At 35.9% G+C, this 27644-nt stretch overlaps 2 protein-coding genes and 1 long non-coding RNA gene across 6 annotated transcripts; 2 read left to right on the forward strand and 1 right to left on the reverse strand.

Moving 5' to 3' along the window:
- Positions 1–614: 614 nt before the first annotated feature.
- Positions 615–12171, forward strand: mtdha (metadherin a). Of its 4 annotated transcripts, none has more exons than XM_065292936.2 (12): positions 615–1041; positions 1637–1771; positions 6181–6265; positions 6651–6815; positions 6932–6979; positions 8146–8313; positions 8563–8643; positions 8757–8828; positions 8928–9046; positions 9121–9222; positions 9307–9421; positions 10640–12171. In XM_065292936.2, the coding sequence occupies exons 1-12, from the start codon at positions 691–693 to the stop codon at positions 10705–10707; spliced, it is 1509 nt and encodes a 502-aa protein (XP_065149008.1). In that variant the 5' UTR covers positions 615–690; the 3' UTR covers positions 10708–12171. The 4 variants fall into 4 exon arrangements, with proteins under 4 accessions (XP_065149008.1, XP_065148994.1, XP_065149016.1 ...); XM_065292922.2 differs by having other exon boundaries at positions 617–1041; positions 8143–8313; XM_065292944.2 differs by having other exon boundaries at positions 617–1041; positions 6654–6815.
- Positions 12172–18459: 6288 nt separating this feature from the next.
- LOC135772799 (uncharacterized) lies at positions 18460–19936 on the reverse strand. Its single transcript, XR_010543276.1, has 2 exons — positions 19666–19936; positions 18460–19200 (listed from the first exon to the last, which is right to left on the reverse strand). It is a non-coding gene; the product is annotated as an uncharacterized lncRNA (long non-coding RNA).
- A 417-nt stretch (positions 19937–20353) lies between these two features.
- laptm4b (lysosomal protein transmembrane 4 beta) lies at positions 20354–27517 on the forward strand. Its single transcript, XM_065292956.2, has 7 exons — positions 20354–20646; positions 21805–21922; positions 23902–23975; positions 24061–24183; positions 24267–24365; positions 25085–25180; positions 26317–27517. Exons 1-7 carry the CDS (start codon positions 20554–20556, stop codon positions 26389–26391), a joined length of 678 nt encoding a protein of 225 aa, XP_065149028.1. The 5' UTR covers positions 20354–20553; the 3' UTR covers positions 26392–27517.
- Positions 27518–27644: the final 127 nt, after the last annotated feature.

Raw genomic sequence — 27644 nt, forward strand, 5'->3', positions numbered from 1 at the left:
AACTGAATTTGCCAAATTTTTATTAGCAAGGCACAAGCTAGGACTAGCTAGTTTGTGACCAAATTTTACTTTGGAAATTATAAACGCATATTTCCTATAAACCAAAGAAAAAAATATTGTTTTATCTTTACACTGCAATAACCTTTGGTTGAATAGAATCAATAGAACATTGTTTGTTCGATTGTATGCGCTGCGCAGGCTGACATCAAAGTATCGCGAGAGTGATTCATTCGAAAGCTATGTATTTCTATCGCTCACGCGGTACTTTGATGTCATAGTTCGAGCGGTCTGCGCAGCATTGTCTACTTTATTCGTTGAAAATGCGACCAAAAGCTGCCTGGTAGTTTTGTTATTGGTTAAAAAAAATACAAATACAGTCGGGGGGTACATTAAATTACAATATATAAATAAAGTTGGACAAAAATATTGAAATGTTTACAAATACAGACACATTTCTTATTTTTCAAACATAATATTGTTTTCAGGTATCGATGAATTTACATATATACTAGATTTAACTAAAAGAATCAGCAAATACTGCATAAGAAGTCAGCTCGCTTAGTTATGATGAGACACGGTTATCAAGCAAGAAGGCGAGAACAATTATAGCCCCTCCCTCCTCTCTTCACTGAAGTCCTGTTGGCAGTAGTACTTCACTCTCTGTCTGCAGCTCGTGTCCGTCTGTTAAAAATGGACTGGCAAGCCCTTGCCACTCAGCGAGCCGAATACGTGTCAGACCGTCTTCGCGGGCTACTGTCCTCCGGCCTAGGCTTCCTCCGAACCGAGCTGGGGGTCGATCTCGGCTTAAAGCCTGAGAAGTACCCGTCATGGGCGATTTTGAGCACGGCGCTCATCGCCCTGACTGTGCTGCTGCTGGTCGCGGCCTGCGGACGAAGAAAGCGTCGAGCGGCTCCGGTTAGCGGTACCAGGAGTCCCACCACCGCCTCCGAGACCCAGATCAAACCCACCGTGACACCAAAGACAGTGAAGGCCGAACCGAGCGAACCGAAGAAAAAGAACAAAAAGAAAGCAGCTGACAAGGTAAGCGGCCTGCAATTTTGTTCTTCTGATTTCAATGCAATATGTTTCCTACGTAACGTAAGATAGCTTTGTAAGCGTTATCTATTGGAAGGCACCTTTTAATGCTGTCGTAATTGGCGGCACATTAGACTTTGAGACACGGCCAGTCTTCGTTGTAAATCATAGTACACCGATTGAAGTTTTGGCTAACAGCTAACCTGTCAAATCGCCGATAAACCATCGGTGAGGTGAAAATATTTGCGTATTTGCCCCTCAGAACAATTTAACTCTATATTGTTTATTGTCCTAAACGGTTTAAAGCATACATGATCATACGAGAAGTTGAGATTTCATTATCAGTGTTGTTATGTGACAGACACGAAGGCGATGGGAAAGCCACGTAGCCACATAACTTAGCTGACCGGCTAGCTCAAGCTTAGCATGCTCTTATAAGTTTCGTTTTTCTTCAACACCGTTGTTGCTGTCAGTTTTTTTGTGATTTGCACAACTAAGACACAAAGACTTAATCGTTTTCATAGCTCACTGTCAGTTTACAAACGCTGTCAGTTAAAAGAGGGAAGTAAATGCTGAGTTTATAACTGTCATGTGCTTGCAGCAAAAGGCCCAGGCGAATGGACAGACAGTGGCTGAACCGAAGGAGGAAATCAAAGAAATCAAAGTCACCGAGGAGAAAAAGAAAACCCCTCCTGTAGCAGCACCAGCACCAGTACAACCTCCTGCTGATATAAAGGTTCATCGTCTAACTTTTCATGCTTGTTCTTTAGAAAAAGTTTTTTTTTAAACGTGTCTTAAATTTTAACATTTATTGAAAGTAGTCCAGTGCAGTTCTGTGTGTATGCCCTTAAAGGAATAGTGCACCTAAATATAAAAGTTCTCAATTTTTACTGGCCCTCATGCCATCACGTATTAGATTTCATAGTTTATATGTGATTTCTATTGTATATGACTTTACATTTTTCATTAAAGTGCTGTCTTGCACTTATCTTCATATATGGGGCTCAACATGACAAAGCTTAATAAAAGCACATCCCTCCATCGTTAAAGTAATCAAAATAAGTCTAGTAAGTTACTGTATGTCTACTGAAGTGAAATTATACATTTAATTGTTTAAGACTAGTTGATATCGTTAAATCTTGAATACATTCGTGAGAGAAAACATTAAATATTTTGAGCTTTTTAGGTGCAGATACAAATAAGTAAATTCAAATGTGTGCGTCTCGTGACTAGCTGTTATATGCAGTTTGTGTTGAGATTTTACATTTTCAACATGCAGTCATAAGTTTAGCGCAACAATCTGAATTTACTGCGTTCAACAAGCTCAAAATATAAAAATGTTCTTATATATTTAAAGGAAAACACCATCTTTTTCAATATTTTACTAGGGGTGTTACGGTCATTATATAACCGTGAGACCGACGGTTATAGTTGAACACCGTCATTAGAACTCTATAACCGCCAAAACCGTGTTATTAAAAAAATGTTATCATAAAGAATGTTTAAATACTAATTAAAAACAATTTTTAACAGTCTTTGTTATACGCCCCACTGTGTTCTCACGCAGTTAAAAATACAGAGCTGAGCAGACACTGACAATGCGATGACATAACATTACAGGACAGACCAGGTTACTTTTCGGTTACTTTTGGGATTAAACATATTAAACAAAGTCTCACCTTTCAAATCACCTCTTCCTTCTAGTTAATTTATAGCATTAAATAAACATGAATGACCATAAGAAGGAATGTTGTTTTAACCGGGGAAAGGCGTCACTCAGTACTCTATGCTTTTCAAGTTCAAATCCTACCATGCTAATCTTCTAACTCTCCTGAAAGCACATTCACTGCTAGTTGTCTTGCTGTTTATTTTAAATAAACGTAGAGCAAGTAGCTAATCAGTGTTTAGTTTATTCAAACACCGGTTTCACATCGCAAGCGTGAGCACTGAGCAGCACGTATGCGGAGAGTGTTTGCCGCGCGTGACCATTGTGCTTTTACACCGGCTGCGTTTGCTGCGCATACCGTGCAGTTTAATAACAATATAACAATCTCAAGTTCACATTACTTTAGTTTACATGCATTTATGAGCAAAACCTCTTAAAGACACTTTTTAATCCACATTGTTTTCGTGCTGTTCTGGTCTGTGTAATGACCGATATAGACACAATTACAGACATAAAAAGCCCATGGCACAAATCTGTTTCTCTGAAGATTATTAAGATAGATGAAAGATAGAGGATTAATTTATGCTGGGCAGAGAGTGACAGCGCAGTCTAAAGTGGCAACAGTGTGTTTTTTAAATGTTTCATTGCTTTATGTTAAATTGCTCAAAGTCATTACTGTTTAAAACACACTTGGCATTCATGATTTTATGGTAAAATGTAGGGCTGTTCCGAATATCATTTTTTGAGCTTCGAAGCTCTAGTAGAAATAAAATCGAATATTCGAAGCTTCGGAAGGAGGGGCTGAACATATTTTTTCTCTTTAATAAAGGCAGGAATCTGTGTGTGTGTGTGTGTGTGTATGTGTGTGTCTGTCGATCCACAGTTTTTATTATCTGGCGGATGTGTTGCTGGGAACTCAAGGGAGTGTAGTGCATTTTTTTCGTGCAATATGGACATGTGACACTTCTAGAATTAATAAACTTTAAAAATACTACAGAACAGCACAAGCCGGAAGCGGCGTGCCTGTCATGCGTCATGCGAGAACAGCATTAGTGAAACAAAACACAAGACCAATACTTTTAATAAGGTAGCCTATTTTCTAACAACATTTGTCTAACAAACAAACATTCCCGTATCAGAAATTAGCAGCACAGTAATTACTGACAACGTAGGGTAGGCTATTTAAATAAAACAACGAAAATAAATGAACGAAGTTCAACAAACTGTAATAAAACGGTAGCATACTTTCAAAATCAAGTTTATTTATTATAACACTTACACCATCCAATATGTTTTTTTCATCAGAACAAAAATGAAGATATTTTGCAGAAACCCCAGTGCTCCGTCATGCAAGTCAACCGATCCGCACACTTTAAGAGCTAAAGCATATATATCCAATACAAAAGTAATCCCCCATATCTCCGTGTGACATATTGACGTCTTGTGAAGCAAATCAATCAGTTTTTGCAAGAAACTGAAAGTTATTTACAACACTATTAGCGTGAATGCCAAAGCAGGAAGCGCGCTTTCCGTTCGAGGCGATCTCTTCTTCTACTGGTGGAGTTTGATGGCTGTTGGCTATGGATGTTGGTCTCTCTGCGCCACCTACAGAGCGGGAGTGTGAAGCGCACTTCCTGCTTGGCAAAAGCTCTGCATTAACGCTGAAAAATATTTATATATATATTCGAATCTCAAAACTGAAAATCGAATGTCAACCCACCGAACGAATATTCGAATATTCAAATTTTCTGGTCCAGCCCTAGTAAAATGACACTTTCGCGGCAATCCACGAGCATTTTAAGCGATCAAAAGCCCCAGACGGTTATGTTACGAACCGTCACATTTGACTCACGTCATAACCGTCATCACCAATTCTGAAACCGGCACACTCCTATATTTTACTATGTTCTTACCTCAACATGGACGAAGTAATACATACCTATCTTTTTTCAATGCATGCACTTAATCTTTGTACAGCGTGTTGTGAATGTGTTAGCATTTAGCCTAGCCCCATTCATTCCTTAGGATCCAAACAGAGATGAATTTGGGAGCCACCAAACACTTCCATGTTTTCCCTATTTAAAGACACATGTTACATGAGTAGTAGCATGAGTAAGTATGTTGGCACAAAATAAAACATGGCGATTTTTTTTATTTTTTTTAAGTGGATAAAAATGAGAACTATATTGTATGGCGCTGAGGTCGAAGTGCTGCAAACTAAGTGCTCCTCCGCCATACAATATAGTTATTATTTTAATCCGCTTCAAAATCTCCGCGTTATATTTTGTGCCAACATACTTACTCGTGTAACTACTCATGTAACAGTCTATAAATAGGGAAAACATGGAAGTGTTTGGTGGCTTCTAAATTCATCCCTGTTTGGATCCTAAGGAATGAATGGGGCTAGGCTAAATGCTAACACATTCACGACGTGCTATACAATTATTAAGATTGGTATGTATTAATTTGTCTAAGTTGAGGTAAGAACACAGTAAACTATTGAAAAATGATGGCATTTTTCTTTAAAATTAAAATTAATCAACATGCCACCTTTAAACAATTTTTAACATTATTGTTAAATATAAAAAAAAATCGAAAATGAGGTGCAGTTGTTAACCATGCAAAGCTTCAAACTAAATGAGCTGAAATTGCTTTGTCAATTTACTTCCTTTTTTTGATGACAGCGGTGACTAATACAAAGTTGTTGGGCAGTTGACAACACCCATGGACAATGTGAACATTTTTAGGTTAAAACTTAAATAACGTAATTGTACAAGTGATTTTATTCGTCATTCACGTCTCTTCTGCTTTTTTATTTAATTATTAATGCGCTGTGGCAATCTAATTTTAAAAAGTTCAAAGTGTATTCCCGTAGTTAAAAAGTATGAATACAAAGTGCTCGGATAAAAAGTTTTATGATAAAAGTTTTAGAACTATGCAAACTACTAAATATATTACTTTTATACTATATTTAAGTATAAAATATGGCAACCAAACTTTTGCAGTTTTACTTTAGTAACTGTAATACCAGAGTTATGGTGGAAACCATGCTGTATTAAGCATAGTAAGGCTGGTATGTTATTAAAAGGTTTTAACAATAAAGGGTTACTGTTTTGTTAAGTAGTGCTATTACGGTTTCCCTGGATGTTTGTATCGGCCTTCGTTCACTCTGTGATTCAGAGAGGTCGGGTGTCGGTCTCATGCTGTAATCTGATAATTACAAATGCAGGGCACATCCAAACAGGGAATATGTACCCTGACCCAAGGCCTTTTCTCCAGCATTTTATTACAATATAAAAAAACAAAAAATTGTAAGATGTTCTGCATTTTTCTGTGTATGAAATGGTATCTGAGATGGCAGTAGATGTGTGAAATGGCACAACCACACGTTTGTAACTATTGAAAGTGTGTGGGGAAGTAGGTTACTTTATGACTTCTACCAGGAAGTTGTAAATAAGTTTGCTGTTGTTCCCGTGTAGGCTAAGAAAAACAAGAAGAAACCAAAACCAGAGGTGAAGTCGAGTCAAGATGTTTCCTCCTCTGATGGCAAGGAACCTGATGAAGGTATGAAACTCATTTGGTTAACAAACTCTGTTTAGCAGCCACAACAAACATCTACCGGTAGTAGCAGCAGTTTCACTTTTGAAATGTGAATAAGGATAAAGTGAGTAAAATGTTTCCTTTTTTTATGGTATAGACACATTTTCCAAATTAGAAATTAGGACATAAAAAAATTTGATTTAATTCGAGTCGGTAAAAAACTTAAACTAATTAGCACGTTTACTTTTTTATTTTATAGAGCTAAGTTTTCTTTTTGTCTTTATGAGGTATTTCACTTGTAGTTCCTTCCGATTTCCAAATGCAAAACATATTGCTCAAGGAAAAATTAAAATGATACTGTTAGAGAAAGAATGAAAGTGCTTTGCTTTTTCAGTATGACTGTGTTCAGCAGGTGCTTGGGAGACGAAGGTTAGCCATCGAGAGAAACGTCAGCAGCGTAAAAAAGAGAAGGGTCCTGGCGACAGCCCCGGGAGCCCTGATAGCAGCGACCGTGCCAGCTCGAAGGTGGAGCAGCCACCGCCTGCAGCCACAGCAAGCACCAAGAAGAACAAAGGTACAATCTTGTTCAAGTCCTTTAGGAGAGGATTACAATGATGGCTTCTCTCAAAATGTCAATGCAGGAGGTTAAATTCAAACATACATATGCACTCTTTTTCTGACTTATTGCAGAGTCATCACGTCCCAAGTCTGCAAAGATCGAAGCTGTCGTAGCCCCAGGTAAAATTGCACTATTTATTAGGGGTGGGGGAATATCATTCACATATAAATCATGATTCTGTCTCTTAGACCTTGTTTGCTGTCAGTCCAAAGTCGTTTTTTTTTGCATATCTTATTGGAATCCGATTTAGCATGTGTAAATGGCTAAAAATGCATCAAAATTCGACATTTATATGTGGTTTGAAATCCTATTCAAATCGCATTTTAGGAAATCCATTTGAGTTCTGAAGTCATGTGACACTGATACAGACAGAGTGTCATATGACATCAAAGTACTGTGAGAGTGATTCGAAATAACTTCTCACGGTACTTTGATGTCACACGCCGATCAGCCAAGTGAACTCAAGCACACATATATTTCAAACACCTCAAAGTAACGTCATTGCTAATAAAAACCAATGCAGCTATTCTAGCAAACGGAAAAAAAACGCTACAGGACACAAATTGGACTTAACAATTGTGATACATGGTGTGGACAGTCAGTCATTCAAATCGAATATGCACGAAATTCAGATTTTAACTGACAGTGTGAACAAGGTATTCCTGATTCACAAATTTTAAAGGGGACATATCATGAAAATCTGACTTTTCCATGTTTAAGTGCTTTAATTGGGTCCCCAGTGCTTCCAACAACCTAGAAAATGTGAAAAAAAGATTAACCCAGTAACTTAGTTTGGTAAACTTTCACAAGCATGTGAAAAAATAGGTCATTGAAATTTCTCTCCCCTTGTGATGTCAGAAGGGGATAATACCGACCCTTAATCTGCACTATCCAACCACTGCACTGCCATTTAGTGCCGATATCAACTCATTTGCATTTAAAAGGACACACCAAAAATGGCATGGTGGGCGGAGTTTAGTCAACGAACCGTTTTACTGACGTCGTTAAAGCAGGAAGTAGAGGGTTGTAGTCCAAACCGGCCGTTCATTGTAGGCTTTGAAAGAAGAATTCTATTAAAGAAAATATATCACCTGGCAGTGAAATTATTTACAGGTATAATTTATGCTATTATAGCAACATTACACATTAACTGGGGTTAAAAAAATGGGATCAGGAAAAACGTGACCTTTAAATAAACACATATGCAGTAGAATAAAGCGGGAAGGGGTTGTGGCAGTTTTTGCAGAAATTAGCAGAATTTTTACGAATTTCATCTTTCCAGTAGTGACATCCAACCGGAATGATGCAAACGCGGTAAATGGAGGAGGGTGGATAGAAGTGCCAGTGAAGCACCAAACCCAAGCGAACACTTCAAACAATGAGAAGCGGTCTGTTCCTAAAAAGGCTCCTGTACCCAAGAACCGTGAGAACTCCTGGAAACTAGAATCAGAGGGTAATGGATTGGGTTGTTTATGACCCTAACTCTTATGTATTTTTAAAGCTGTGGTTGTTCTGAGCTGGGTTTTGTAATAGTATTTTTTAGTTTGTTACTAAATTTAATGTAAATTTAAATAAAAAAATTAACTAAAATATGCATTGTAACGATTGCTTTAGATTCATCAGAATTTCTTTATTCATTTTGAAAATTTACTTTTTGTTTATACATTTCACACATATGACAACATATGTAATTGACTCACAGGGACATTGACCGGTTTGGATTCAAGAATTAAAGCTGAACTGAAACCAGTAAATTTTACAATGCTTGGATTGAACACATCAGGTATTTATAACTCTTCTTAAAAAAACTTGCATTGCAGACAATCTGTCGTTATCTGTCGCTGCATGATAATAAACACTGCAAACTTTAACCTTTTCTTCCCTGGATTTTCATAGGTGGAGAGCCTGCGTCTCAACCTAAAATTGAAATGTGCAGTGATGCTGTTGCCAGCGAGTGGTCCAGCTTCAGTAAGATCAAAAATTTTTTCGAGGTCCTGTAATATCTAAATATTATTAAGGACTTTATGAACACGATTAACGTTTTCAGCCTCTTCATGTGATTTTCAGATGGTCTTGTAGACCCAAGTTCAGACTGGAACCCCCCAACTGAGATATGGGGCAATTATGAAGAGCCCAAAGTGGATGCTCCTGTTCTCAAAGAGGTGCCAGTCTCAAAGCCACTTGTGGTATGAAAAAATAATTAAGATTTTTTTTATCTGAATAAACAAGACGGTTGGCTAAGTGTTTGTGTTGGTTCCAGGAATCAAATGATGACAAAGATAATGCAGATCCTGCTGGAGGTAGCAAATCCAAGAGAAGAAAGAAAAAGAAGAGACCAGAGGAGGAGAGTTCAGCCACTGAGGTAAGAAGTACATTTCGTGTATGTCCACTTCAATGTTTGAAATCTTCAGAGTTGGTCAGTATGGTCAATATGATCTTTGTTTAGGTGATCCAAGAGCGTCCTGCTCCTGCGGAGAAGAGCGTGACTGTGAAGCCCCATCCTCCTCATGTTCCAAAGGAGGTGGTGTCTAAGCAAAACGTCCCTCCACCATCCACACAAAGTGAGTAAATTATGATACAAATCATAATACATAGTCTTTGAAGTAAGTCACCCAGTTGCCTTAAGGAGGACATATCATGAAAATCTGACTTTTTAAGAGTCTTAATTGGGTCCCCAGTGCTTCTATCAACCTAGAAAATGTGAAAAAGATCAACCCAGTAACTTAGTTTTGGTAAACCATTCTCTGCAAGCATGTGAAAAAATAGGTCATTGAAATTTGTCTCCCCTTGTGATGTCAGAAGGGGATAATACCGCCCTTTAATCTGCACTATCCAACCACGGCACTGCCATTTAGTGCAGAAATCAACTTATTTGCATTTTAAAGGACACACCCAAAAACGGCACATTTTTGCTCACACCTACAAAAGTGTCAATTTTAACATACTATTATAAATTGTACAGGCCAAAAGTTTGGACACACTTGACTAAAATGTTAACTATGATCTTAAAAATCATTTAAGCTGAAGGTGTATGGTTAAATTCTTAAAATTACTTTTGTAGACAAAAATATACCTGTGCCAAACAAATATATACAATTATTTATTTGTTATTTAATATTATTAAAAATATTAAAATTTAATTAAAAATATTATTTTTGAAATACGCTGAATATTAAAGAAAAAGCAGCCAATAAGAGCCTAGATTAAATATGAACTCCTTCTATACTCTTTAAAATTCATCCTAAATTGAAAATTTAAGAAGCTTCTTAAAAAAATGACATGCATACAGTTCAACAATTTCTAGGCAAAGAGTGACTGCACTTCAAATAATATAATATAACAGAGTTTTGGTTTATTTTGGATGCTTTTAGTTACCAACATAATAACATTTATTATTATCATTATGTTATATGGAATAATGTATAAATAAAAACGAGTAAGTGTGTCCAAACATTTCGCCTGTACTTTATCTATATGGTATTTTGAGCTAAAACTTCACATACATACTCTGGGGACACCAAAGGTTTATTTGACATCTTAAAGTCTTGTGAAATGTCCCTTTTAAGATTTTTAATTAATTCAACTTAAAAAATACTGGTTGACACAACGTTTTTGAGACAATGAATATTTTTAAGTTAAATTAATCACATTTTTTTAATTTTTATATTGAACCAAAAAATCGTTTATTAAAATTTAGTTAAAGAAATGACAATATTTAACTCTGTAGAAACTGATGTACTATTTGAAAAGTAATAAACTGACAACTTTTGCATCCACAGAGAAATCTGATCAGAATTTGGAACCACAGAAGCAAGTTCAGAAGAAAAAGGCCAGAAGAGAAACATGAACCCTGAATTTCGCCCAAGAGCGCTTATGCAAACCGTTTGTTTATGCAATAATTTCACAGTACAGGATTTTATACTGAATGAATAAATTTACTGTGCTTTTAAATAATTCCAAAATCGCATCAAATCTGAGTTGTAAGAACTCAGTAAAAAATAAATTCAACTTTAGAGTAAAGGTGAAGAGTCCATTGGGCTGGAACACTATACTTACGTGCACTATTGTGCTACACTGAGATTTGTTTTCATTCTTGATATCAGACAAACTTTCAGTGGAGCCATTCATAATCATTATTTTACAAACGGCTACTAAACTCATTTGGGAAATTAAGGACGTTTTTCGTCGTTTTTACATCATTGCTGTCCCTGCGGCACTTTGTACCGCTGAATTGCACTTGCTGCAAGTTTGCTGAAGTGTTGCAGTTAGTGTTAGAAGCCACAGGAAGGCGCTGCGAGTCAGTGACATAGGTAGAAGTTCTTCTGTGACTTTAGCTGGAACGGTAACAGGTGGATGTATTACTGTAATCCTGTAGATCAGTACGGTTAAAGACGTAAGAAACGGTTATATTGCAGAGAATCTGAGAGTTTTTTTTTTTAATGCTAAACCTATTTTCTTAGAGCTTTTCTTCCGTCCTGAGTATATATATTTTACCCATGTAATTGAGTGGGTGGATCATGGAGATGTTCAGAGTTAAGTCTTCTTTTTTTTTTATCAACTGTCTCTAATGCTTTACTTCTCGCAACTTAAACTAGAAAAAGCCACGCCATATGTATAGAAATATAAGGGCTTTTTTCTATGGTAAAACTATTTGTAATTGCACTGTGCTGAAGGTTGTAAAAATCCCATGTGTATTTACTTTTTTAATCTTGCACAATTTGAACATTTAATTTTTTTTTTTGTTTCGACTGAGATAGTTTGTTGGTTTATTTCGATTGATTGGTGATTAGAGCAGCTTTAATTCCATGACACTAAAATCGTATCAGTTTCAGGAATCTGTTGCCTTAATCTATACTTAGTAGTGTATGCTTTTATTTCTCTCATTTTAAATCTTTTTAATACAAGGTGTGACATTGATTCATTCATTTCAAATCTGATTGATGTCAGTGTTGCACTTGCATGGATTTAATAATCATTTATAGTGATGAACAATGTCCTGATTCTCTGTCCACTCGTGCAAGTACCTCTCACTGTAAATAGGCTTTAATGCATAATGAATGGATATGGGGTAGAGGGGATTTTAAATTCATATTTGGGTTGAATTCTTGGTGTTTACCCCATGGTCATTTTGTACATTTCTGTGTTTCTGAGGCATGTTGAGCTTGCCTCAGGTGCCTGCCTTAGTTTGTCAATCTAGAGATAATTCAACATGTATTTCTACTAGTTTATGGATTTAAGAATGTTCATGTTTGCGTAAGTCAATGCAATATTTCCATGTTGATTTGTTAAATAAATGAAAATTGCTATTTGAGCTTTTGTTGGCTTTTTTCTGTAGACTTAAGAAATAAATAATGCACTAGCTAAAGCAACTCTGTAGCGGTCTTTAAAGGGGACATTTTTTTAAGATGTTAAATCTTTGAGGTTCGCAGAGTATGTAAATGACATTCTAGCTCAAAATACCACATAGATAATTTACTACAGCATGTTAAAATTGCAACTTTGTAGGTTTGAACAAAAATGTGGAATTTTTGGGTGTCCTTTAAAATGCAGATGAGCTAATCTCTGCACTAAATGGCAGTGCTGTGGTTGGATCGTGCAGATTAAGGAGCGGTAGTATTATAATAAGAGCCCATTTTGACATCACAAGGGGAGCCAAATTACAAAGACCTTTTTTCACATGCTTGCAGAGAATGGTTTACCAAAACTAAGTTACTTGGTTGATCTTTTTCATGTTTTCTAGGCTGAAGTCTGGGGGCCCATATGCCAACAACTCGCTTACAAATGTCTTTTTCAGTTTTTCTATCTATCTTTTCTGTCATTAATAAAAAAAAACTTTGACGGTACCACCCAGTGACAGAAAAGGTACGGTTTTGTACTTTTTTTGTAGCTGTACATTTTACAAATGTTTAACCACCATGTTGTTTTGCTACTGCTGTGTAAATACACTTACGTTGACTGTGAGAGCTGTAAATCTCCTCATGCTGTGATGAAGCTTTTGCCCACAGAAGCTTAGCGGGTGTATGCACATACACACACATATAAAAAGATTCATTGGCATGGGCCATCTGCTTATCTCCCTGTCACGTAGCTTGTGCTCTGTCCATCAACTTTGAATCCTTACATATGATTACAGTAAAGATTTTAAAAACATTTTTAAAGTGTTTGTATGTTATTTAGCAAAGAATATTTACTGGGCCATCAAAGTGTACAAAACATATTAAATGTACTCATTAATTTACATGACATTTCTTTTGTCTCTGCCCAAATTATACAAAATTATGGTTGACACATTTCATTGGATACTTTACCTGCACTTTCAGAAAAAGGTACACTCTCAGAAATTAAGATACAAAAGTTGTAACTGGGACAGTATAAAAACAAACGGTGCTATAGTATATAGCACCAAAAGTGGTTCTTTGCCCGTAATCATAGAAGAACTGTTTTTAGTGCCATATAACATCAGTGAAGCATCAGTGAAGCACCTGTGTATTAGGGGCCATATAGCACCACATATGGTTCTACATAGCACTATTTGGTTCTACACAGGTGCTTCGCCGGTGCTTTATGGCACTAAAAACGGTTCTTCTATGATTACGAGCAAAGAACCACTTCTGGTGCTATATAGCACAGTTTGTTTTTAGAGTGTACCTTTTCAAAAAGGTACACTTTTGTACCCAAAGAGTGCATAGTAGTACTTCAAAGGTACATATTGGCTGTTCAAAGATACATATTTGTACCTAAATTGTACAGGACCTCTTTTAAAGGGTATAGGGAGAGCTTTAGTTTGTACCTTTTGTTTTGACAGTGTAGAAAAGTACAAAAGTTGTCACTGGGGAATTAACTGGTTTTCTGTGATTTGCCATAAAATGTGATCTGATCCTCATCTAGGTCACAACAATAGACAAACACAATGTGTGTAAGCTGACAACACAAATAAATCTTTTTTTTGTGTGTCTTTTTTGAAAACACCTATTAAACTTTCAAAGCGCTGGAGGAAAATGTAAGTGAACCCATAGATTTAATAGCTTGTTGAACCTCATTTGGCAGCAATTACTTCAAGCAAGCACTTTCAGTAGGTCTAAGTAAGACCTGCACATCATTCAGTAGGAATTTTTTCCTATTACCCTTTACATAAACGCTTTAACTCAGACACATTTGTAAGATGTCTGGTGTACCGTTCTCTTGAGGCCATTCCCCATGTTAAGGTCCGGGCTTTGACCAGGCCACTCCACATGTTTTTTTTTTTTTCTTCTGTGATGGATTTACTTCAATGCTTAAGGTCATTGTCCTGCTACATCAACCAACTGTAGTATATTTTGTTAAACTTGGGAATTAATTTTCCCCTTGATGATGGCAAGTGGTCCAGGCCCTGAGGCAGCAAAGCATGCCCAAATCATAATGTTCCCTCCACCATACTTTACTGTTGGGATGATGCTTTGACGTTGGCAAGCTCTTCTCTTTTTGCGCCATTGTAATTTTCCCAAACAATTAAATTTTTGTTTCATCAGTCATTAAAATATTTCCCCAGTAGCACTGGGGTTTGCCAAGGTCCTATTTTGCAAGCTTTAGGTTCATAGCAATGTTTTTCGGGAGAGCAGTGGCTTCCTCCGTTGTGTTCTGTCTGTACTGGCAGATTCATGAACAGAGATGTGTGCCAGTTCCAATTCTGTCTTTAAGCCTTTAGCTGTTACTCGTGGGTTCTTCTTCATTGAGTATTCTGTGTTGTGCCTTAGGAGTCATCTTGGCTGTGCACCAGCCGCCCACTTCTAGAAAGGGAAGCTACAGTATTAAACTGTCTCCATTTATAGACAATTTGTCTAACTGTCGATTGATGGATGTCTAAACATTTTAAGATAGTTTGAGTGCAATGAATGTGTAATGGGTGTTCTCAAAAAAAGACTAGAATTATTTGTGAGTTTTCAGCTTATGCACATTGTGTTTGTCTATTTTTGTGACCTAGATGAGGATCAGATCACATTTTATGGCAAATTACTGTAGAAAACCAGTTAATTCCTAGGGGTTCACATACTTATTCTTGCGACTGTACGTATTTCTTTGTATGTAGTAAGATATACTAACATTTCATAAAATTGCATCCTAATCACAGATATGCTTATTACTTACTTTTGAACATGTAAATTGTAATTTGCTATCTTGCATACTATGTATGCTATACTTTGCTGTGATATACAAAACTATACTGTTAAAAACTATAGGGATTGTTAATGTACGTCACCGCAGTGTTGCATTATGGGACGTGGGCGCCATGTTTAGAGGCACCGCCGACCGCTATGCCATTTAATTGTGGGTGTGTTAAGCTAAAACTAGGTAAACTTGAAGAAGAACCGAAGAAATTTAGGAGTTTGAAAGAAAAAGAGAAGGGACCCTATCGAGAGAAACTAAGTACTACTGCCAAAAAACTTTATTTGGACAAATAAACAACAGATCCATAGGATTTAGCAGCCCATGACTGGATTACGGATCCAGACGCACTACCTCCGCTCACATATCTGTTATTATTACCTTGTTTTTGGATTGAGTGCATACACTTTGCAGGAGTTTAAGAGCTATAAATCCCTTCAAGCTCATATTAAGATGACATTCTTCTTTCGGAGTTTTATGACGGTTGGCAAACCATCTAAAAGATATATGCCATTTACTTAAAATGTATACGTATCTTAATGAATCTATAAAAAAAAATCCGTTTTATTCTGTGCAATGAATCAACACATGTTCATAAAATGGCACTTCTGTTCTTGGCCAAGTTATTAAAACAAACAAAATGCTAAATATTCAGCTAACGTTATGTTATTTCAAAGTCACAAGCAGTGGGTTTGAGCAGTTGCATTTAATAAAAAATATTTGTTATAATCGTCAAAATTGTCTAAAGATTTATTTGTATAACTCTTGTGGTTATGTTGATCAGAAAATGAATGAATAACGTTACATAATTTACATTTACAAGTTAGTTTGACAGTGTTAGCATAAAAACAAGACAATTTAAGTGGTTCTGCTTTTATTAATCACAAATTACTGAATGACTGAAAATGCAGCAACACACTCTCGCTGATGCAGGGATTTTTTTGAAAAGTAAAAGTTTTTTCTCCTGATTGCGGCAGGCAAACCACGCGATCCGGCGTCTTTTCGTCAGCTCCTCCACCGGCTTCCCCCAAATAAAAGCTGAAAAAACGTATTCCGTTGTTCAGTTTCCTCCCTGAACGATCGTGTGACCTGCTGTGGCAGTTCTTGATCGAGCAGTACTGACCAAACATATCGAAGTTTATTAAAATCTCGACAGAAAATACAAAAACAACCTCCAACACACTAACTCAAATACAGCGGGATAGGAGGCGATCCTGCAAATATGGCGGATTACTCATAATGCCACACGGCGTGACGTCAACTCCACATTCCCTATTCACCTTATTCCGCCACGCCCCTTTTCAATTCTTCGCTCTTCCGCATTTTGTCAACCGACTTCCGCTGCTAATATGGCACAGTCCATTCGGGAGCTAGTTTGGTGGTTAAAAGATTGTTCGTAGTTCACTATAACTTTAGCTAAATGACAAATATCGCAACTGCTGTAAATGTTTTGAATTAGGAGCACGGAGAAAACTTGATACGACGCTCGGATAGTCTTATAATGTCCCATCAATCGTCTCGTGGTTAGAAGATATGAAGCAGCCGCGGCAAGTAACCTATGGGACATATTTTATTACCTCGTCGTGTCAGAAGGAGTTGATGGAGCAGCATTATTAAAGTAATTATGCTTACCAATATTTACACAGTGATTTCGTCTTTTTTTAAGCAAATGTGCAACTTAGCCAGTCCAATATCTATTTCGTTTTTATGTGGTAATGTACCATGATAGAATTCATTTGCAAACTTGCCAAAACTTATTCCTTCAAATCAGGAGACTTAAATCCTTTTAAGTGGAATCTACAAAGCTCACATATGGTTTAAGAAATTCCTTACAGATAATATCTGATCACACTGTAAAGGTTTATATAACTGCATGACAGGTAACATCTGATCACATTGTAAAGATTTAACTTCTTACACCCTGAAGCTATTTTGGGGATTTTCGCCAGGATTTGGCCTACCCAATTTCAAAAGCTTCCCATACCCACATGCAGAGGTTTACATACAAAAGTTTGGTATCATTTTACAGGAAACCCTTTGAAATTACATAAAACACTGTTGAAAGTGCTAATCATGGTTGTATGTGATGTCAGGCCTCTAATAAACACAAAAATAAATAGGCGCTTTTTATGTTTTTTTTCTAAAGTTTTTATTTGAAAGTATATAACTCTGGTCCTGGGTATCTCAGGTCCCTGCAGACAGTTTTGTTTGATTCAAGCAATTGTCAGCTTACAGAGGAAAAAGGATTTTTTTCTCTATCATAATATATGCAAAAGTTATTTTACTCCAACTGATGGGAGGAATAATACGCTTATGGTGTACAATTTCTGCCAAAAAACATTTGAAGTGCTACCATAACCACATACAGTGGAATAAATGCAATTTCTTTATATCATTTTAAAGAAAACCCTTTGAAGTTACATAAAAAGCTGCTGTTTGTGACAAATATTGTTATTTATGTTGTTTTTCATATGATGAAACACCAAATTTGATTTTTTATGTTGTAAACACTGTCTTTGATAGTGTATAACTCTGGTTCTGGGTGCTCTAGCAGACTGCAGACAGTTCTGGTTGTTAGCAGCAGCAGACAGTAAACACCCAAAAAAAGAATGAACTCTTTATCATGTCGCATTCAAAAGATATTCTTATTTTACTGAAGGGTGCGGAAATACATTTTTCATAAAAATATTAATTTTTTGTTTTGCACATATAATAAAAAGCTAGGGATTAATTATGCAAACAACCAAAGAAAATGCTGTGAATGGACTCATTGTTTAGAGTAGGACCTAAGATAAAAGATGGTGTATCATTTGTGGCTATATGTGCTATCTGAGGCAGTTCACACTCAAGTTTCACATATGTTTACAAAAGACCATTTTTTACCTTATTATTCATTCGATGATTGTTGGATATGTGTTGATATTACAACAAAAATAACGCTGCAGCCTTATTCCTGAGAGTGAGAGCTTTCATTTGATATAAGATTTGCCCATGTTTGTCATTTTTGAAAAATATGAAATATGTGAATATTATATGATATCAAAAAATATTGGATGGGTGATAGTGTAAATTAAGTGTAAATAACTTTCTTACAGTAAAAGATATGTCAAAGTGATGCATATCTGCAGAAAGTAGAGACTCTAAGCTTTCAAACAGTATCTCATATGTGTTACTGGGGTCCATGACGGAGCATTAAAGATAAAAAGAATCTTTTATATTAAGTCAAAATACGAAATTTTGGACCCGGGACAGGGTCCTCAGGGTTGAAGAAACTGCACAATATCTGATCACATTGTAAAGGTTTTATATAAATGCATGACTGGTAACATCTGATCACATTGTAAATGTTTAATATAACTGCACAACATCTGATCACATTGTAAAGGTTTAATATAACTGCATGGCAGGTAATATCTGATCACATTATAAAGGTTTAATATAAATAATGCACAACAGATCACATTGTAAATGTTTAATATCACTGCATGACATCTGATAACAAACTGTATGAAGGTTTAATGTAACTTTACAACAGGTAAAATCAGGTCAAATTGTAAAGGTTTATAAAAATAACTATGGACTAAGAAACAACTAACTTTTCAGCAAGACCACCCTGCAATGAATTAAGACACAGCTTTATCAGAGTCATCAGGAGCTGATCCCAAGTGTTTATCTGGAAGCTGTATGTGTATGTACTGGTGATGTGCTTAGCGACTGAATGTAATGCATGCAATATCAACCCTGTGTAAAGCTGACAAAGATGGTTGTTTCTCAGCAGAGATATGTACTCTTGTGACACCTCAACACATGAAGCAGAAGCATTGAAGCAGTTTCTCAGACAGGGTTTACAGGACTAGGCCTTAATTATATTAGGACATTTTAGTTTTACAAACAAACCACATCTTGTGACAAAACAATGGCACTCATATATGTTGAGGTATGTCAGTACAAGGTGTTTTTAAATTATTGTAGCTCAAATAAGCATTTTAGCCTGGGACCGGCATAAGGCCTGTCCGGGAAACTGCAAGGTTGTTTTCCCATATCAGATGTAGGTTGCTTCAACGTTGAGTTGTGATTTTTAAAGTGTAGTTGTGTTCAGAGACGGATTGATCCTCCCATTGTGTTTCTGCATCACAGTTTAGGAACACGTTGATTGTATCATCTCAGTTGTCCATTGCATCACTAAACATCAATGCATCTGTGAAAATAATATAACCATAAACATTTTTATGTTAGTATTTAAAAGAAACTTGCATCATGAGAATTAATTTATAAATGACATCCATACTTAAACAGAACAGTGTGTGAGAGAGAGATGCATTAAAAAGAGACAGTAACATTATACACACAACCTCTAACTTCAATGTTAAATAATATGTCGTTTAATAGGTCATTATCATCAATATCTGAATGAGAAATTAACTGACCTCCTAGCATCTGAAATCTCTGTAACTTGTATGAATCACGTGAGCTACTGTAAGAATGTAATGTACTATAATATATTGCTGTCTTATCTTAAATATAAAAATACAGGTGGGCAATGAAAATCATTCAAAATAATTGCATTTTATAAACTAACGTTACTGATCTTAAGTTTATTCTTAGAACGGACATCACAAATCTAACGTTAGGCGAAAGAGCACATTAAGCTAAGATAGCTTACCTGAAACTGACCACCTTTTCAACACCCGGCGTGGTTTAAAGTTACCGGAACATCGTAGTCGAACCATTACTTGGGATTAGGGTGTTCCTCAGTCGGCTCCCCGTCCATTAAAATTGGTAAGAAACAAACATAAAGGCGCTTGAGTGAGCTTTTTAAGTTTAACGCGTCGGCTTTAGCCACTGCCTCAGCTGCTCATCATATGCAGCCGGAAGTACGTTGACAAAATGAGCGCAATGGCGCCGCCCTTGTTGTCGTGGAAAATAAGGTGAATACAGAACTGTACATACTGTATAATACTATACTGTACTATTTTCTTGTACGTTTGTGTGTTATGTTACGGATTCATATTATATACATTCAAATCAATTATAAATACATTTACATTTTATATGCAGTTTTATAAATTTTTATTTAAACAATTTAAAAAAATAAATGTTATAATTCACATATAATGGCTTATAAATTATTATGCAAAGAACATTTCATTAACATTAAGCAAACGGGGCTTTTTGCGTTTTTGAAACGTTTAAATGATACAACCAAACAACAATGTTTGGAAAGCGTTCTCAAAATATATGAATGTAAACTGAGACTATTGTACTTTCGGCAGTATCTCGCTCTGTAAATGCGAGGTGCACCAATGAGTTTCGGACGTCACGGTAATCCCCTCCGGTCACGTGACGTCGAGGAGACGAGCTGGATTGAGGATAAACGGTGAGGAGAAACAAACGGGACACAACGACGTACGGGAAACGGAAACAACTTCGGAATTTAACAGCACTCGAATGCTGCATTGGTGAACAACTTCTTTCATAAGCCAACGAGGCGTTAAAAATATTAGGTTGGAAAGACCTACATGAACAGATAGAGATATTTTTTTGTGTAAAGATGATTTCGCCGTGGGACAGATGGTACACGACCAGCTGCTGTCTGTGTTGTCATGTACGGACGGGCACCATTATTCTGGGCATCTGGTATATGGTAAGGCAATTCAACCTTTATATTTCATCTCATATTTAAAACATGACTATATTTTTTTTTAACCATAACTATTTTAAATTTGAACAGTGAATTGTTTCTTTGTAGAGAAATGGTTTCAACCGTCTGTCTTAAAAAGTAATTTGTTAAACAACTATTATGTAGCTATCAGATGGAAACAGAATTAAAGAAAAAATAAATAAAATTTGAGAAGCAGTATTAATACTGTTATCATTTGTGTAATCTATTGGCTGGACTATCTATCTATCTATCTATCTATCTATCTATCTATCTATCTATCTATCTATCTATCTATCTATCTATATATATATATATATATATATATATATATATATATATATATATATATATATAACAGTAATATATAATCTTTGAGTCTCTTATAAATAGATAAGTATATCATGACCTCTTTATTGTAGTGCTGCCTCACGATTAGTCGTGACTAATCGTTTGCAGAATAAAAGTTTTTGTTTACATAATATATATGTGTGTACTGTGTATAATAATTGTGTATATATAAATACACACACATACATGTATAATTTTAAGAAAAAAATATATTTATATAATAAATATTTTTATTTATATATAATATAAATTATATATAAATATAAACATGTATACACACATGCAAATGTTTCTTAATTATATACGTGTGTGTGTTTAAACATAATTATTATACACAGTACACACACATATATGTAGACAAAAACTTTTATTCTGCAAACGATTAGTCGTGACTAATCGTGAGGCAGCACTACTTTATTAAAACTTTATGGTTTGTAAAATCTTTCGTCAAAGGTCCCAAATACAAATGACAAATCAACATGCAAGAATATTCTGGTCAGTCCCTTACTGGTTTGTTATCTAGGAGCTAAACCTAACCTAAAAACTACTGAGATGTCCATTGACACAGATAAAAATGCTGTCATAGACAAAACATTATCAAGGATAATAAGATAAATGCAGTTAGTTAAAGTGTGTCAGATATATTGATTAATTTTACATTTTTGCTATATCAGTGCTGTTTATTTCAAAACTCATTTTACACCTTCAGCTCAAGACTCCTGTCCTCATCTGATTCTAGTTTTTCTTTGTTCAAACAAACTAAAGATGTAAACTGATCTTTCTACATTACAGCTCATCAATGCCGTAGTTTTGTTAATCCTATTGTCGGCCCTCAATGACCCGGTCCAGTATCACTACCACCTCACCAGTTCTGAACTTGGCACGGATTTGGACGTCATGGACGATGCAAGTATGTTTAAGGGCATATCTTTTATTTTTAAAGTAACTTAATTTACATTTAAATCTATGCATTTGGCCGACACCTTTATCGTAATTGACTTATTATGCATTAACTGGGAATCTAAAACACGACATTGGCATTTCTAGTGCCTTTGGTTTTCAATTAAGCTACAGTTAAACTCTTAAATGTTTCAAGTGCTATTAAATATATATGGTATCAGTATAGCAGTAAAGCGTATTGTGCTGTCAGAGGCACTGACTCTAGTAACTGTGATTAAATCTGACTGTCGTCATCATCAGCAGGATTAAAATGATGATACTTACATCCTTGTTTTTGGTGTTGGCTGCCTTTGGTCTGGCCTCTGTTACATGAAGCCTGTTTTGTAATAGTCGCTCAATAAGATAATGTACTGATGCACTTTAACATACGGAGGGATTAGGTGAAGCGAAGTATTTTAAAGGCTGGTGTCAGTAGTACATTAATGGTTATAGAGACCATTAGCAACTTTATCCTACCAATCGAAAGTTTATGGTCACTGAAATGACGTTTTTATTTACAAATTATTAAAAATAAATAAATAAAAAATATTTTGATTATTTTAGTTACAACATAATTCCCTTGTGTTATTCCATACTTCAATGAGTTTTTTGTTATTCTAACATGTTGGGGGAAAAGCATATTTTATCAAATTTAATAATTAAGGTTTTCTAGAATAACTTTATTACACTTATTTTTTATGTTTAATCTTATTGCGTGCTGCTTTGTTTGTATTGCTTAGCGATGTAAAAAATATCCTTGTTTTGGAGAGAATGATGGCATTGGTTGTTTTGGAAACAGCTCTTTTAGATGGCAGTTCAGGTAACCTGTTAAGTGACGTGCATCTGGCTGAACTACTAAATGTTTAATTTAGACAGGTAAAGTTACATATTTAGTTGTCAGTCACGTGACCAACCAGGGGGAGGGTTGGAGGGCAACAAAGCAGCAGTTTATAGAGAGGCAGCAGCACAAGCAGGTAAATTTTCCATCTGGTTCAAGCCATAAATATTTAAATCACCTCTCAACAGATGAAAAATTAAAATATTGCAATCTATACACAGCACCCGATTTCGTATTTTATAGTCACTAAAACTGCTAGATCAAAGATTACTGGCAATATTTACATGTATTTCATGGAAATATACTTATTCTACCTCCAGGATAAGATGAGTGGTACCCGGTGGGGTCTTCTGCTGTTGTAGCCCATCCGCCTCAAGGTTGTGCGTGTTGTGGCTTCACAAATGCTTTGCTGCATACCTCGGTTGTAACGAGTGGTTATTTCAGTCAAAGTTGCTCTTCTATCAGCTTGAATCAGTCGGCCCATTCTCCTCTGACCTCTAGCTTCAACAAAGCATTTTCGCCCACAGGACTGACGCATACTGGATGTTTTTCCCTTTTCACACCATTTTTTGTAAACCCTAGAAATGGTTGTGGGTGAAAATCCCAGTAACTGAGCAGATTGTGAAATACCCAAACTAACACCAACAACCATGCCACGCTCAAAATTGCTTAAATTAACTTTTTTCCCCATTCTGACATTCAGTTTGGAGTTCATGAGATTGTCTTGACCAGGACCTTTCTTACCCTTTTGATTGCCAGGATATAGTCTGCCGACTGTTTGTAAACAATTGGGCAATGTATGATGGTGGGAAAATTGCTTGTATTTGCAGATCCCGATTATGGACCGATATATCAGTGTATCCTTCCCTACAATTAAAGTTAAATTTTAGTATTCAATTGAACTGCCATTCAAAAGATGAGATTTGCTGGGTTGTTTCATCCGATGGTTGGGGAAACGTGTGGAGCAGTATGTTGGGTTAAATAATTAGAAAGGTCCATATTTGACCCACCCATGAGTTAAAACAACCTAGCATTTTTAGCCAATCCTAACTGGAGGTATAAACATTTTCTCAGCAACATTAGATGTAATGTCATCTGTTTGTCCTTCACAGACATGTGTATTGCAGCGGCGATCTCTTTGCTGATGATTCTGATTTGTGGAATGGCAACCTATGGCGCATACAAGGTTTGGCAAATCACTCAATCAGCCATATTTATTTAACTCATTAATTCATCAGTTTGTTAATACTGAACCTATATTTTTCTTTTAGCAACACGGAGCGTGGATCATTCCCTTCTTTTGCTATCAGATCTTTGACTTCGCCCTTAACACACTCGTAGCAATAAGCGTTGTGGTTTATCCCAACACCGTACAGGACTACCTTCAGCAGTTGGTAAGAATGTTAATATAGAATATCAAACTTATTTTAATCCCAATTTCATGCTATCATTGACTCTTGTCTTTATGTCTTAACAGCCTGGCACCTTTCCATACAAAGAAGACTTGATGTCCACAAACAACATATGCCTAGTATTAGCAGTGCTTCTCTTTATTGGATGCATCTTGGCCTTTAAGGTACATATTGTAGATTGTGATCATTTTTGGGTCACTATAGTCAGACGTATAGTCAAATTCTGGAATCTTGACTTTTCCGGCAGACTATAGATGTGATAGAAATCGCTTTATGACAGCTTGTGAGCATTAGAGAAAGGGAGATTACACTGCTGGGATAAACACAGTGAGCTAAAATTAAACTCTTAGTTTCTCCTCTAAGCAGTTGTACAGTGTATGTATGCCAGGCATTGTCATAGTCTTTTTATATTATGTGATCATTTAAATAATGAGACAGCCTGCTTGTGAATACAGTTATTTAACCTCAGGCCTTTATAAAGTATGTTTAGAAATATGTTTAAAGGACATACCCAACAGTCTGAAACTACAACATTTCCCACATCTTCGGTTATACATGTAGTTTGTTTCATATCATATAAAATGATTGCATGATGTAATATATTTGCTATTCAAATTCATTGCATGCCTAATACATACAGTAGGCTATATACAATTTTTGTCTATATACAAAGTCTTGGTGTTGAATGTGGAAATTATTTTTGCCTAAGTAATTTGTCAGCTACCCATGTTTCATTTTAGAAATGTTTACAACTGGGAAATGTTATAGTGCACACTATGCACTCATTGTGTCTATTGCTCATTATTGTTATTGCTCAGTCGAAGGCTTTACATGATTGATGAAGATGTTTTATTCAGCATCAATGGCTGTTTTGTTGTTTCAGGCGTATCTTATTGCCTGTGTGTGGAACTGCTACAGATATGTGAGTGGAAGAAGCAGTACGGAGGTCTTGGTTTATGTCACGACAAATGATACTACAGTAAGTCAAGTGATTTTTTTTGTCTTAGTTTTGAAAGTTTACATGGATCATAAAAAGCCCGGGGCCTGAACGCTTGGAGTCAGATGCCTTTTGGTTTATAGGGGTAATTCTTCATTGTCGCGGTGTCTTATGTGCATTGATTGTGTTTTTAAGATGTGCCAACTTATGACATAACAAGATATGAATTTCTTTGATCGTATATAATATTAACCGAATCAATGCTCTCTGCATGTATTATATGTTTATCAAATATTTTTTCTGATGAACACAAAAGAAGATCCAAATACAACTTATTGTAAAGTGTTACCAAACACATTTGTGTGTTGATGGCAATAAGCATATTAGCATCAAATCTGAACCACTGGCAGAAAAAGTCTTTGCAGTAAAGCTCTGCCACAATGATAACATATATTCAGTCAAACCGCATTCTGCTGTACGGTACATCTTTGCACAGCTACAGGGATATGACAGGAGATAATGATGACAGTTTATGCCCTCGCGTGTTGTTGAGTCAGTGCTTATGGAGGACATTAGAAAGGGCACTTTGCACTGTGTCTGTATTGCCTATAATCTCCGACTCTGTCTGCCTGTCATAGATAATCCTGTCTCACAGCCACTGTCTGTCTGTACCGCTGCTTTGTTCAATTCAAATAATTATTCATGATATATGTTGGTTTATGTTCTGTTCAAATGAGTTTACTTTCATGAGTGGTCAGAAATAAAAAGCCAGTCATGGGTCTTTCACATTACTCATCTGCAGGCCGTTGTATGTTTAGTTGCTCTCAGTTTATGCATTTCAACCATCCTAACAAGATGAAAATGTGTTTGACTTCCTATATTATATATATATATATATATATATTTTATATATATATATATATATATATATATATATATATATATATATATATATATATATATATATATATATATATATATATATATATATATATATATACCAATTTGGTATGTTACCGCACACTGCATTAAATATGCATAGCTTCTTGACTGACAGTCGTAAAACTGAAAAAAATGATTTACTATTTTAAAATATTTATGTATTCAGAGTACAACACATAACACACATCACTCATAAGCATTCAGCTAATTACATAATGTCTTTGCATTGTTTTTAGGTACTACTTCCACCCTACGAAGAGGCAATCACCATCCCACCAAAGGATTCGCCACCCCAATATACTTTAGCTTGAGATAGACATACCTCTATCTTTCTCCACACTCTTCTTGATCCTTCTCCAAAGAAACAATTTTTCGTCACAATAGCCCTTTACACCCCCCTCCTCTCTGTGTGACGTAAGTCTCCTATCCTCTCTGATGGTGGTAGTATGACTTTGAAATGTTCTTCCCGCTACGAGGCTGCCCAGCTGTCCTGGCAACCCAAAGCTCAGTGTCAGCTCCAATCTGATTTGCACTTTCAGTAATGATCTGTGGCGTCGGCCTTTTTCATACTGTGAACCCAGTAGTGTTGTCATCTACTGATATACCTGAGATTTGAATGCAGCGTGCACGATAAACATGCAAGTTATGTAAGAGCACTTTTTCTAATTGGAATTAATGTACTGAATGTAAGAGAACTGTAAAAGTACTGTATGAAAGAAATATCTAGAAATGGTTCAGACTATAAACTAAATTTGTTATACTAACAAAGTCTTTCTTATATACAAATCATTTTTCAAATACATGCAATCATAGTTCTTCACTTTCAATGATTTGCTTATCAATAGTTTTAGAGGATGTAGTGTGAATGATTTAAAGTCGAATATTTCATGAACACACTCAAAAAAATGCTCACTTTCAAACCAGCATTGGGACAAAACCATACCTGTTGGGTTGTAATTTATCCTATGCTGGATTTTTTTACCCGTTGTTGATGCTGTGTCATCATTAAATGAACAGTTACACATATGGGTAACACTTTACAATAAGGTTTTATTAGTAAACATTAGTAAATGCATTAACTAGTACAAACAACGAACAAGTTTTCCAGCATGTATTAATTCTTGTTAATGTCAATACAGTTATTCATGTTCATGGTGCATTAAAGGTGCAGTGTGTAATTTTTAGAAGGATCTCTTGACACAAATGCAAAATAATATACAAAACTATATTATCAGGGGTGTGTAAAGACCTTTCATAATGAACCGTTATGTTTTTATTACCTAACAACGAGACGTTTTTATCTACATGCACAGAGGGTCCTCTTATGTGGAAGTCGCCATTTTGTGCCGCCATGTTTCTACAAAAGCCCTTAAAGGAATAGTCTACTCATTTTTAATATTAAACTATGTTATTACCTTAACTAAAAAGAGTTGATACATCCCTCTATCATTTGTGTGCGTGCACATAAACACTGGAGCGCGCTGCGACACTTCGATAGCATTTAGCTTAGCCCCATTCATTCAATGGTACCAATCAGAGATAAAGTTAGAAGTGACCAAACACA

This window comes from Paramisgurnus dabryanus, chromosome 19, assembly GCF_030506205.2.
Source record: "Paramisgurnus dabryanus chromosome 19, PD_genome_1.1, whole genome shotgun sequence".
Classification (NCBI taxonomy): domain Eukaryota; kingdom Metazoa; phylum Chordata; class Actinopteri; order Cypriniformes; family Cobitidae; genus Paramisgurnus; species Paramisgurnus dabryanus.